Source organism: Lycorma delicatula, chromosome 3 (assembly GCF_047948215.1).
Source record: "Lycorma delicatula isolate Av1 chromosome 3, ASM4794821v1, whole genome shotgun sequence".
In the NCBI taxonomy this organism is placed as follows: domain Eukaryota; kingdom Metazoa; phylum Arthropoda; class Insecta; order Hemiptera; family Fulgoridae; genus Lycorma; species Lycorma delicatula.
This window is the reverse complement of record NC_134457.1, coordinates 179,273,200-179,286,793: the sequence shown is the minus strand read 5'-3', so window position 1 is coordinate 179,286,793 and position 13,594 is coordinate 179,273,200. Positions and strand designations below refer to the sequence as shown.

The 13,594-nt window shown below is 30.1% G+C and overlaps 1 protein-coding gene across 2 annotated transcripts in view; it reads right to left on the bottom strand.

Annotated features, from left to right (window-relative positions):
- The window catches only part of Rme-8 (receptor mediated endocytosis 8), a 189,307-nt gene that overhangs the window by 34,776 nt on the left and 140,937 nt on the right, over positions 1–13,594 (bottom strand). For both annotated transcript variants that reach the window (XM_075361095.1, XM_075361097.1), the window contains 3 exons: positions 11,735–11,968; positions 9,773–9,920; positions 5,848–6,114 (listed from right to left, as the gene is read on the bottom strand). In XM_075361095.1, the coding sequence (XP_075217210.1) occupies positions 5,848–6,114; positions 9,773–9,920; positions 11,735–11,968 (649 nt within the window). The remainder of the gene's footprint in view (positions 1–5,847; positions 6,115–9,772; positions 9,921–11,734; positions 11,969–13,594) is intronic.

The window sequence follows — 13,594 nt, the reverse complement described above, 5'->3', positions numbered from 1 at the left end:
AAAAAGCATAGAATTACTGATGATGAATTGTGAATGAAGGACTGGATGAGAACAAGATTAAACAGGCAGAGGAAGTTTGGCCACAAGCACCATGGATAAAAGAAATAATCCACGCGCTACCAATTTTACGAAAACATTTGGAATTACACGGAGGAAGACCAAAATATTTCTGTGATTTTTATAAAGTGGAAAATAATTCCGTGGAAAATAATTCCTTGGAACACAATAAAAAAATTCTCTAATAAAAAATAAGCATTTACAAGGAATTACAGATTAACTTAAATTTGTGTAGTCTGTAGGTAAATTACAATTTGTTTTTTTTTAATTCATTGTGTAAAACCTTTTTATAAATTTACATTTTATAGTATTCCTTTTACAGTACAGTATTCATTTTACAGTAATTCCTCATTTTTTAGTATTTGTACTGCATCTTTTTATAATAAAGTACTGTAATTAATCAAATTGATTAAAACAAAAATATATGACTAATAAAGTTTTTGGTTTTCAATATTAGTAAGTTTGTTTTAATGTACCATGCTATCTAAGTAAATAATGTTCTTAATACATACAGTCATTAAACTGCATAAATTATGTTCTGCGACCTTTTATGTACAATACGTTATATTTTTAAATGCTCAGGAATATGACCTTCGACATTTGATTGAATCAGCCGCTTTATTGAGTCACTTTTGTTTTGTACAAAACTGATTCTAATAAGAGAAATTTACTGTATATTTTGTCAATTGAATGCAAATAAATTATTATTTTTATTAATAAGCGATAATTGTATGTTGTTTTTAAAATAACACCTGTGACATAAAAGAAGTATTCCGCTGTTGAATGATGCAGAGTTTGTTAACAAAAGTTTTATTATCAGGTACACAAACAAAATACACTATTTTATGTAAGTTGAAAGTATAAAATGTTTGTTTCAAACTTATGATGATACATTAATCAAATAATGAAGAAAAAGAGGTAGATAACTGTTGAAGAAATAACTATTGTCCCTAACAGTTAGGTATAACTCTTAGGAAACTGAACCTCAGAAATGTACAAGGTAAGTGCCTACGAAATCTGACATACTACAAGCCACATAAAGTAAGAATTTAAATTTCTGAAAAATCAAACCAGATACTTCATATCAACAATCTTGAATTGTTAACTGTGACTGAAATATGAATGTATTTATTTAGATCCAGAACCAAAAAGGCAACATAAAGAATGGAAACATCTGTCAGTGATTTTTTCTGATTTAATGAAGGTCTGAAACACTAATAACCAATATTACTCTAACATACTCAATGGAAAGCTGTTATTCAAAAGGAGATTATGTTGAGGAGATAATATTATGAAGCTTAAAAGCTTGAGTGAATAAATTACATGAATGGCTGAAGCCAGAGCTCTCATTCTTGTTAAGTTCTTTAGGATCATTCACTAATTAAACAGTAAGTTTTAATTTCTAAAGCAATGTAATGGATTTTGCCAAAATTAACAATACATTAGGAAACTGTCTGTTATTACAGTCAGATTTTCAAAATCTGGACTAATTTTTCTAGTACATCTGTTGAAAATTTTTTTTTTGTAAATTAAAATTCCAAACACATGAGTTACATTACACCAACTGGCAATTGGTATAGGGATTAACATGCTAACTTTTAAATCAGATGATTTTCATTATGATTCTCAGAAGAGTCTGGCATCTTTTTGCTTAACATCTCATCTATTTCATGGTTAAATGAATGAGTAGCATGTAAGAGTACTTTATCATAAAAGAATCACTGATTAAATAAAAGTAACTGTAGTAAACAAAACATCTAAATAGGAAGATATAACTTTCAAAATCATCAATTTAGCTTGTTATAAATTTAAAATAGCCGGTGACAAATATTTTAATGGTATAATTATCATTACTAACAGTGAAAAGTCCTTTTAAAGGACAATTTTAAATGATAGAATTTCTCATTTCAGAGGATGTAAGATGTCCTAAAATTTACTTTTCCATGCTCGAGCAATGTGTTAAAAATTTGATGAATGGTGTGAATTTCTTCTACAGATGGTTTGAATAGTTCAAAATTGATTGAATACATTTTATCGGCATAAATGATGATCGATTAATTTTTCAACTTTGGCTCTGAAACCCTGAGTTGATTTATTTAATGTGACAAGTACAAACTGTTAATTCAAATTATAAAATGAACTGCTGTAAAAATCTGTAAGATGATTTATAAGACAGCTTTCCAACAACCATGAAGAAATCAAATTTAGTACATATAGGCAGCTCAAATGAAATTAATTATCTTCAATTTTGTTGAAGGTGATTAATTTTTAAAAAAATTTGTGAAATTTATTAAACTATTTTATGAAATTTTTATAACCCAGAATCCAAATGGCAAAGCATGGAGGGGAAGCATCTCAGTTTTTTAGTCAGGGAGAAATTCAAGATTTTTATCAATTGATGCTATCAATTCGTAAAAGAATGCTTATGATATTTTGGAATGCTCATTTTTGTGTGATTTGCTGAAAGGACAGCATACAATCAATCAGAGTTATAGAAATATGTTTGAAAATAAAGTGAAGCCTGCTGAACTGAAAAAAGGTAAGGTTTGCAGAGAAAAGGAATGCTTATTCTTCATGATAATGATTATCTGCACACTGCACAAAATGCAAAATGTTTAAAGTCCAGAAAAATTAGGCTGAATGGAATCTGCTACATCTACTTTATTCTCCAGCTTTTGCCTTTAAGGCATTTATTTGGTTATTTGGATTTAAACAAAATTTTTATTTGGAGTCATTTCATAGTAACAAATAAGTAAATACAACTGTACAAAACTCAGACTTCAAGACCAAGAGTTCCTTGCTGTTGATAGAAAAAAACAAATGATGGGAAAAGTGTATAACTGTAGTTCTATAAGTATGTTAAAGGTAGGTAGATTTAGATTTGGTGGCCTCCTTGGCACGAGTGGTAGAATCTTGGCATTTCATCAGGAGGTCCTAGGTTTGAATCCTGGTCAGGCATAGCATTTTCACACATGCTACAAATCATTCATCTCATCCTCTGAAGCAATACCTAACAGTGGTCCCGGAGGTTAAAAAAAAAGAAAAAAGAGATTTATTCGATTTACTGAATGTGTGTATTAAAGAAACAATCATTTGTCATTTACTTACTAAATGATTTTTGTAACATCAGTAGTTTTGTTTTTGTTTTAAATAGTTTATATTTATTAAATTAAATTACTAAAATGGATTGATAAATTTTTTCTTCATTTTCTTGCACCCATTCCAGTATTGTTGGAAATGAAAAACATAAAATTTATATTAAACTATATTTTGTTCCTTTTAGGCATTACATAAATAATCTCACTGTATAGAAAATCAAATTTACTAAATATTTTTTAAATATCTAAAAAATTTCAGGTTTTGGGATCGGGTGTAGTTCAAGTGGCTAGGCTAAAAAGGGTAAAGTTTAATCTTTGCATAATAAATAATAACTGAGCTACATTAATGATTGATTATTCCTTCAATTACGCTTTATTTAAAATTTAAATGAGATCAACTATAATGATCATTGATCATTAATAAACAATAAGTGTCATCAACATACATGAAAACTGAATTTAACATTCTTTTCTTGATGATTTACAGGAACCAATGTTTATTATAGATGACATTTTGTCACTGACTTGATATTGCTACTTTATACCCTTCATTTTAGGATTCTACCTCCTGAGATATTCCTCATGTTATAAAAAATAAGGTTGTAAGAAATCTTGTTTACAGTCTTAACTATGACCTCATTGATTAGATATACATATTTTTTTTTTTTAGGGAGGGGTGAAAAATGTTTTTACGTTATCATTGCCTGGAAAATAAAAATATAAAATATAAAAACAAAATATAAAATAACAACAAAATAAAAACATACACTACAAATTTAAAAACAAAACTAAAATATAAAATACAAAAACAAAATAAAAAACTTAAAGTAAAACATTAAACATGGATAACAGAATAAATAACAATTTTAAATGAAATTCATAACAGTATAAAAATACCAACACTTTGAAGAAATAAAAATACCCGGCCCAAACTTCTTTGTCATTGCCCAAGATTAGACAAAAGTTCCTGGGCAATTTAAATTTGCGACGCAAGGCTGCATAACACACGCAATTTACAAGGATGTGGCACACAGTCAAATGGCAGTCATATCATATGCATACTGATGCGTTTACTGTTGATATCAGATACCCTTCTTTTTCCTGTTTAGCCTCCAGTAACTACCGTTTAGATAATACTTCAGAGGATGATATATGTATGAGTGTGAATGAAGTATAACATAAGACATCAGATACCCGTGAGTAGCTCTCGTATGTCCTATCTAGAATCAGCAGAGGACCACTTCCTCACACAAATTTTCCTGTATCAGGAATCCTATAACACAGAACCTTTAATGTGCCAGAGTTTGTTATCTACTGTAGCCGTCCAGTCATCCTGCCACTTTGCACGAAGAGTGAGTTTTACGTAGCAAATAAAGCTGGATGGAGTAACACGGGTAGTGAAGGATGGTTGACTACATGCGTCTTTAACAGCAAAATCTACATGTTCATTATCTGGAATCCCCATGTGGCTAGGGATCCAGCAGAAACTCACTTGTGCACTGTGTTGGTTCAACTCGGCAATTGCAGTGTAAATTTCAGTGATGATAGGATGTCTGGAATAAACATTTTCTAAGGCTTGGAGAGCACTACACGAGTTGTTACAAATAAGGATATGATGGTACATAGGGTTAGTGATATTGAAAGCCTTATTTATAGTGTATAATTCAGCAGTAAAGACACTCGTAATAACAGGTACACCAAACATATAGGTTTGGCCATTAACAATAAATGCACATCTAAAAAGATAGAAAGAAAAAATAAAAGGTACAGTAAATGTGGGTACAATACCTACGGTGCAGTATAACGTAGATGGTTCTTATACCTTCAAAAATAAGTATTTTCAAGAACTGTGTCAAAAGCTGGGTGATTTGGCTGTCCCTTAAGATGGGTAAAATAAGATGCTAAAAGCTGGTTTTGTCTATACCAAAGTGACGGCTCACCACAGTCAACAAGGAGGCTTATGACAGGGCTTGATCTAAAAGCATCTGTAGCAAGCTGAAGGAAAGCATCCAGCATTTTAAGCACGGTATTACGCGCTAAAGTGTAGGCAGGCAATATAACCATAATCCAAATAGGAATGAACTAAGGAATACTAAAAACGCAACATACATGACCGATTGGCACCCCAATTGGTGTTGCTAAGGACCCACAGCATATCAAAAAGTTTGGAAAATCTCATTTTTAATTCTTTTATGTGTTTGTCCCACATAAGGTGGCTACAGGGAAGAAAAGAAATTCAGTTTTATATTATGAATGCTATAAATATGTTATAATGCAATATAATATAAAAAACAAATATGTTCATATCTAAAGATAATTTTTTTAACAAAATTTGTCATAACTTCACACAGTTTATTAAAATATATATATATAATATGTTTTTAATTTGTGTTATGAGATAAACTATCTTTATAATTTTTATTTGTTTTATTGATGCATATGTGCACAATATTATTTGTCTCAGCGACAGAATCCTACAGAAAAAAAGAAAATCCTCTGAAAGAAAAAAACACAATTTGTAACTTCTAGAAATTCTAATACAATTTGTAATCTATAAAATAAATGTGACAATTTATTTACTCAACTTTGGCTAATATGTCCTTAACAACTGTTTTTGATGTTATGAGTGGATAAAGTACATCCACAGTAACTAATAAATTGTTTTTCTTCTAACAAATAAAGTACTACTCACCTTTGGCTAAGATATCCTTAACAACTGTTTTTGATGTTGTGAGTGGATAAAGTATATCCAAAGTAACTAACTGTTTTTCTTCTAATGAATAAAGTACTAACAGCAAATTGACCAACATCTGAGATGCTGCTATATCATCAATACATTCCTGGTTCTTTGTTATCACAGCTAGCATATTGAGAACACTGATTTGTATCGGTTTAACACTATCCAAACTAAGAAGAGGAAATATAAGTCCAAAATGACCAATACATTGTATTTCAAGACCTGAAAAATAATTTCAATATGATAAATGATTTAAATATACAGATTTTTATTGTGTATGCAATTTCAGGTTTATTATTTTTTTACTTAAAATGATATTAGCATGAAGGAAAATATCTCCAACTAATATAAATTTGTTGCAGATAAAAAATGTGCAATATTTCTTAAATGGAAAATTAACAGCAATGTACTTCTGTCATTTTACTTTGATCTTCATCTTTTTTTCTGGAGTTATAGCTTTCTATAAAGAGAATTCTCATATCTAAGTACTACAAGAGGAAATTTGATTAAACTGATTGGTATATAATTTATTTATTTACTTATGGATATTCCATATAGCTTTCTGGATTCAGGGCCCATAGGCAGCAATGTTCCTTATTCATGAAGTGTCAGTAACGTGTAGTCTTGCACAGACTCAAGCTGACCATACCTGAGAAATGTGATTAATTGAAACCCAACCATCAAATAACACTGGTATCCATGATCTAGTATTCAAATCTGAATAAAAGCAATACCTTCCATAGGATTTCAACCTGAGGACTCTTGACTTCGAAATTAGATGATTAATGACTACAAGCTTTTCCAATAGATCAACCACCAGCTTAAGATGATATTGGTATAAGACGGTCATGTGTCTGATGAATTCTAACTGTTATCTGTACTGCTTATCAGTGAATACATGCTCAAACAAGATGACTAAGTATTATATTTAACTAAATTCTAGTGCATATTTAAGTAACTTTATATTTCAGGTAAGTCTTTAATGTATCTACATAAAACATATATATATTTTTTTCTTTTCTAAAGTCAATTCTTTTAAGAATCATATTTCTCCTTACTAATATACAAATTGTATTTATTTGATCAACCTAAGTACAGAATACAGAATAATAAATAAAATAGGATGACCCTTTCCTTATTCCATTATACAGGCAAAAACACTTTTGCAAATTTCTTCATCATCAGTTGCATAACATTTCTTTTACAAATTATTCACATCAAATTACATATTAAAATTAAAAATTACATAAACAGAAATATGGCGTCAATTACTAAAATTAAATTAAAAATAAAAATAAACTAAAAAATAAATAGATTAAATAAAATAACTATGCATGTGATCTAGGCTAGCCAATGTTACATAACTGTACAGAGTTGAAATATACTGCAGTGTAAATTAACAATGTCTGATGAAGTGCTGCTGCCTACAGCAGCTTTTATAATTGTGTCATCCTCATACTCTGTTTGAAGGCTTGATCAAATTAAATTTACTTTTACATTTATGTATACAGAATCTTTCTAAAATGTCTCTAAACGCCTATTAAAGGTAAGTGTCGTCCTACTTTATTTATTATTCTGTACTTAGGTTGATCAAATAACTATAATATGTATGAGGGTAAATCAAATATAAACAGGATTTTTGTTCCTGAGCATCTATGGTTGGTAGGACTGGGCCTGTGCTTCTAGTATGTTTGGGTGGGGTCATTAGGAGTGGCCATTCCACACTCCCAACCAATTCGTCAGCAACACTCATGATGTTGGAGTAAAACAGGTGCACCCCTCCACTGCGCAATGCATAATTATGAAATTTCTTGCTCACGAAGGAGTTCAAGTGATGGAAATTTTCTGGAGATTGACTGCACAGTTCGGGGACCAAACATTGTCAAGGACTCGTGTGTGCCTGTCATAAAGAGTTCCAGGAAGGATGAGAATGAGTGAAAAATCAGGAACATGATCACTATCCTCAGACCAGCAATACAGACGAAAACATTCATGTGGTTCAAGACATTCTTGAAGACAATTGATGGGGGAGAGTATCCAAAATTGCAGAACAAGTTGGAATAAATTATAGGAGCTGTCAAATGATCATCACAAAGGTTTGTAAAGTGTGTGCCTGATGGTCCTTTGCCTTTTGACTGCGATCAGAAGTTGAGACGTTTGGAGGTCTGTCAGAGCCTTACAGCAAGGCTTGTGAAAGAAGGTGATGCATTTCTGAGTTGGATCGTCATCTGCGATGAAACGTTGGTCCACCACTGCCAGTTGAAACAAGCCAGTACAGAGTGGTGGTGGAAAGGGGAGGCAGCACCAGTGAAAGCCAAGATTCGACTGTCAGTTGGCAAGGTTCGTTCTTTTAACCGTTTTTCAACCAGCGAGGCATTTTGCTCATTGATTTTTTGCACAAGTAACACACAATCAATGAAGCTTACTACTGCGAGCTGTTGAATGAGGTGAGGGCTGCATATCACCGCAGAAGATGAGACCAACAGATTCGAGAGGCCATCCTCCTCCATGACAACGCCAGGCCCCATACTGTAGCTCTTAACAGTCTCAAAACTAGAAGAAATGCACTGGACTCAACTTGATTATCCTCACTACAGCCCGGACCTATCGCCCTGCGATTTTCATTTGTTTGGGATGTTTGAAGAAGCTTTAGGAGGGAAACGATTTGAAGATGATGAAAGTGTAGAGGAATTTGTGCACAATTGGCTCCTGATGCAACCAGCTTCATTCTATGATGCTGCGATAAAAAACCTTCCTTCATGCTGGGAAAAATATATTTGTAAAGCAGGAAACTATGTAGAAAAATAAATTATATTTGCTTTTTTATTTTTCAATAAATAAAAAAAAAAATCCTGTTTATATTTGATTTATCCTTATATATAAAACATAATACACATATACACACACACACACACACACACACCAGATGATCATTTGAAAAATTACCATATTTATTATTCAACAGTTATCAGTTGCATGGCGCAATTATTGTTAAGGCTTCACAATATGTTGTAGAGTTTATTGTGTCACCACAAGGCAAAAACTCCACCAGCAACACCCCCTTCCTGTCCCAATACACCATTCATGATTTTCTGGGCCGAAATTGTCTGCTTAAATTTCACTCTCTTGAGTGATGTTGAATGCTGCCATGAATAACCCATTTTCATACCATTCCATCACTCATAATGTTTTCTCCATACACTTCACTGATTTGACAATCAATTTCAGCCACTTTCACGCCTTTAGCACTAAGAAAACAAATCACATCACATAGTTCACAGTCGGCGAGATTCTTGATTTTAAATACATTTTAAATACTCATAAACAAATGTACACAGTCGAATATTTTTGTAATGGTGTCTCTGGCTTGCCAACAGATGTGGGTACATAGTCGCATGTGTGGAATGCCGACCGCAGTGCAGCAGCAGAATTTCAAAACGGTACTTACTTTAGAAACATGGCTCGTATATATACATATAATTTTTTGAAAATTAAAATATTTTATTAACATAATTACTACTGTGCCAATTAATGTTAGACTAATTATATAATACATGCATCTTATACAGTAATAGAGAAAAATCTAATAGATTAATTATGTAAATTTAATTACAGCTAGTGATAATGATATTACATTATTTTAATTTTATGATTGATAGATTTTACATCTTCATGAAGTTTTTATTTTTTCATATAATTAAAGAGTTATGTACCAACTGATGATGTGAGATTCCACGAAAGTTAACTATTGGTAATTTATTAGATTTTTCTCTATTTCTGTAAATGGTGTTTTTGTTTATACAATTATTATTTTGATATATACATATATAAATATTAAGTTAACTGCTTCTAAAATAAAATAATTTGAAAAATTCAGTACCTGGATTGTTATTCAGTACATTGTACAAGGCATGTAAAGCTTTTGTCACATTAATTAATTTTTCTGGATCAGTAGGAACATTTTCAGAAGGTCTTGGTTGGTTCTCTTTTACATAATCCAGTAAGTCGAGTACAAATTCTTTACCATTCTGGAAATGATTTAAAAAATATTTATTAAAACCCAATACAAATTCTTATCCATTTAACCAATATGTCACGAGGTAGTGACTCTAACTCCCAACCCCATTCCCTAATGAACATCAGTCTATTTTGTTTATAAACAGGTATAAACATTGTATACAACAATTATTATGTACATAATAATAAAAAATTTGATCTGGTATGGCATCCAAAAATAAATGTTGAAGTTTTAATCTTTTGAGTCAATTTGGACATTTTTTCACGAGAATGGCTCCAAAACCATACAAATTATGGATAACAGTATCCAAGTGGATTATTGGCAAGTAGAAATGTTAAGCAATTGATGCAGTCACAACAACTATGTGAAAAGGAGGAAGAAAAAACACAAATATATAAGTATAATGCATTTATTGGAACACTACACAGTATTAAAAGACACAAGGTAATAACATAAAATAAAATACTAAAAATATCAAAAGCTAGTTAAAACACTGAAAGTAATATTACTTTTAAAAATCATTACAGCAGTGCAACATCCTTCCTTTCTCAACTAAAACCAGAAATCCCCCCTTCTGTTCCCTCTTATTTATTTTGTAGTGGAAGTTGATATGGTTTATAACTTTTCCGGATAATGTATGTGGAAAATTGTTTAAATAAAAAAATTAAATAGTCACAATGATGATTTTTTTTCTTGTCTTCCTTAGTTAGTATTGGAGATTTGTGATGTAATGATATTCAGAGTATTTTCATGTGAAAAGTGAAAAACATTAACTAGAAAATAATCCAAAATATTAAAAAAAATAATTTTTTCCTGTAATCCAGACAACTTTCCTTCATAAAAATAGCTGTTAGTTTTGTTTCTCCACACACTCCTTACTTTTACACTTTTGTGTTTTTATGAATGGGCAGGCACTTTCCTATAAGCAGAATTTTTTTTAACTTATCCATATTCCAAATAAAAAAAAAAAAAAAAAAAAAAATGTTAAAAAAATTCTACTACAAATAATTTACTTAAACAGTATACCCTTTTATCAGTACCTATGTCAGTTAGTGGGCCTCTTAGATAATCTCCAAGAATTGCATATAGATTGAGGCAATATGTAAAATACCAATAAAAGTAGTGTTTCGTTGCTTTCTTCATTCCCTGTTCTATAGCTTATGCACTTTCTTCACAAATATTTTCTTCATTTCTGGAAATGGAGTTTTGGCTTGTGGTAATAACTTGGTCAATTTTTGATCTTGTTACAGCAAATCAGTTTTCATTTTTTCAAATTTTTCATGCAAAATGCATAGTACTATTTTTTTTTTTATGTGTAGCTGCTCATATATTTTGAAACATAATTTTTACTGATCCTCTTTGACCAGCTTGGTAAAGGTGATAACACTGCCACTGGCTTTATTGGTTTATTACTGCCACTGGTTTATTAAGAGACACTTTACTCGCTTGAAAACCTGCAAGACATCAAAAAATCTTCAGCAAATTAAAGCTGCATCACATAAGCGTTTACAATATCTTCCGTAGCTGAAAAACCAGCTTCATAAAAAGTTTTACTGTCATATGATTTCTTCCTTCATTTAAAAAAAAAAAATTAACAGAAAGTAATCTGAGTGGCATGAAACAACTTTGCTTGATAATGACTGAAACCACACTATATGATGTAAGTTTATTTTGCTCTGACTAATGCCTTATTAATGAACTACTTATTAATATTAATAATGAATAATAGAAAATATTATGTTCACAATGAACAATAAAATCTAATACATGAAATAATAAGTAAAAAATAAATAAAAATAATAAAACATAAAATCATTATTGTACCTCAACTGTGAAAGTTGGTTGATCATTAAAGATGTTAATAAATACATTTCCAATAATAAGCTCTGATTTATGACGAGAATAACTGAGACCAGTAGAATCTATTGTGTCCTCCAATGAACCTTCATTTGGTTGAAGTCTACATCTAGTTTCTAAGAAATCAGTTAATTCTGCTCTGGTTGAGTTATCCCATAAAAGATATGGATTCTGGCTATTAATTGTCAGAAGTTTTAGTAACTGAAAATATATATCAATATAACACATTTCATAATCATTATTAATAACAAAAATAGTACTATAAATTATGCAACAGTAAGTTATAATTAAGCTGCTGACACATATGAAACGCATCTATATCATAACTTAAAAGTTAGTTGTATATAGCTTATACTTAAATATTTGGTTAAATATAAGATGCATATATAGTTTCCTAGGAGAGGTGGAAGATTATTTCTCTTTACACTTTGATAGATTCACTAATTTTAAAACATGATAAATTTATGAGTAAAAAAGTGCATTTTGAAACACATAAGGATGTAAGGAAAGTACAAAATAGCAATGGCAGAAGCCATGTTTAGTAAAAAATTTCTAAATCTTCTTTAACATAAACACAATTGAACTTTGTTAATGAGCAATGGTTCACTAGCACCTTATTACACATTAAGTAATGTACTAAACTCTACTTACTCTTTTCGGTAAGGATAACATCATCAATAAGGATAATTTTAAGTGGAAATTTAAAACTTGAGTATGAATAATAAATAAAGATGAGATAAAGCGATATAATGACAATAATTACTCAGAAAAATTAATCCAGAATGTCATTATTTCAGTAACTACATAACATTGACATTTTACTAACTAATCTACATTTCTAGCCAATAAACATAAAGTAGGGTTTCTTACACATTAAAAACAGAAAATACAGGGTTACAAAGATCTCAGATTTAAACAAATTTATAGTTATATGGTTATATCATAACAGTGCCATTTTGTCTCAATATTCTAGTGACCAGGAAAGCCATCATCTGATTTACAATTGTACTTAATGGATGTGGTAGTAGCACTCCTATTGCTTTACATGTCACAATTTTAATACAATACACCTCTTATTTTCTACTTATTTCATAAGTGTTAATGTGAATGTGGATTTAAATTAATAATTTTGAATAGTAGTAAATAATCTTATAAAACATGGTAATGGTAATAATTTTATAAGACTAGTCATTAATTTTCAGTTGATTTTGTGAAATTACTGAAATTAAATAATTATGTTTTACTTCACACAATCAATGCAAACAATATTAACAACATTCCATTAAGACACTATTTATTACACTACTGAGAATTATAATAAAATCAAATAAAAAAAATTAACAGATAAAGCAGTATTATATAATACACATGAAAATCAAGAATCTTTTAATAATAAATAAAAAAAATAAAATACTAAACAAGTATATAACATTACATTCAGGTAGAAGTCAGATACTCCTGTTGTAATATGTATACAGACTCTAGGGATTACAAACTCTTTACAATAACTTCTTCGAAATTTAGAAAAAATATCACAACAATTGCGCTGTTAAATAGTGATAAGTAATGCAGTGTGACCAATAATATCATACATTGTAAAAGTAGTGAAAAAATTGATGATATAGTATTGGTAAAAAACGTTTTATCATGACAGTTACTACACCTTTTTTAATCTCCTAAGAGGAGATAAAGCTGAAATGATATATTATAAAAAATCCAATGTAGAGAACACACGACTTCCTTACACGCCTATTAAATTACGTTTACACATTTCTTTAAAATGAAAAGTTCAGAAAATTTTATTTCATTAAAATCTTCTGATATTTT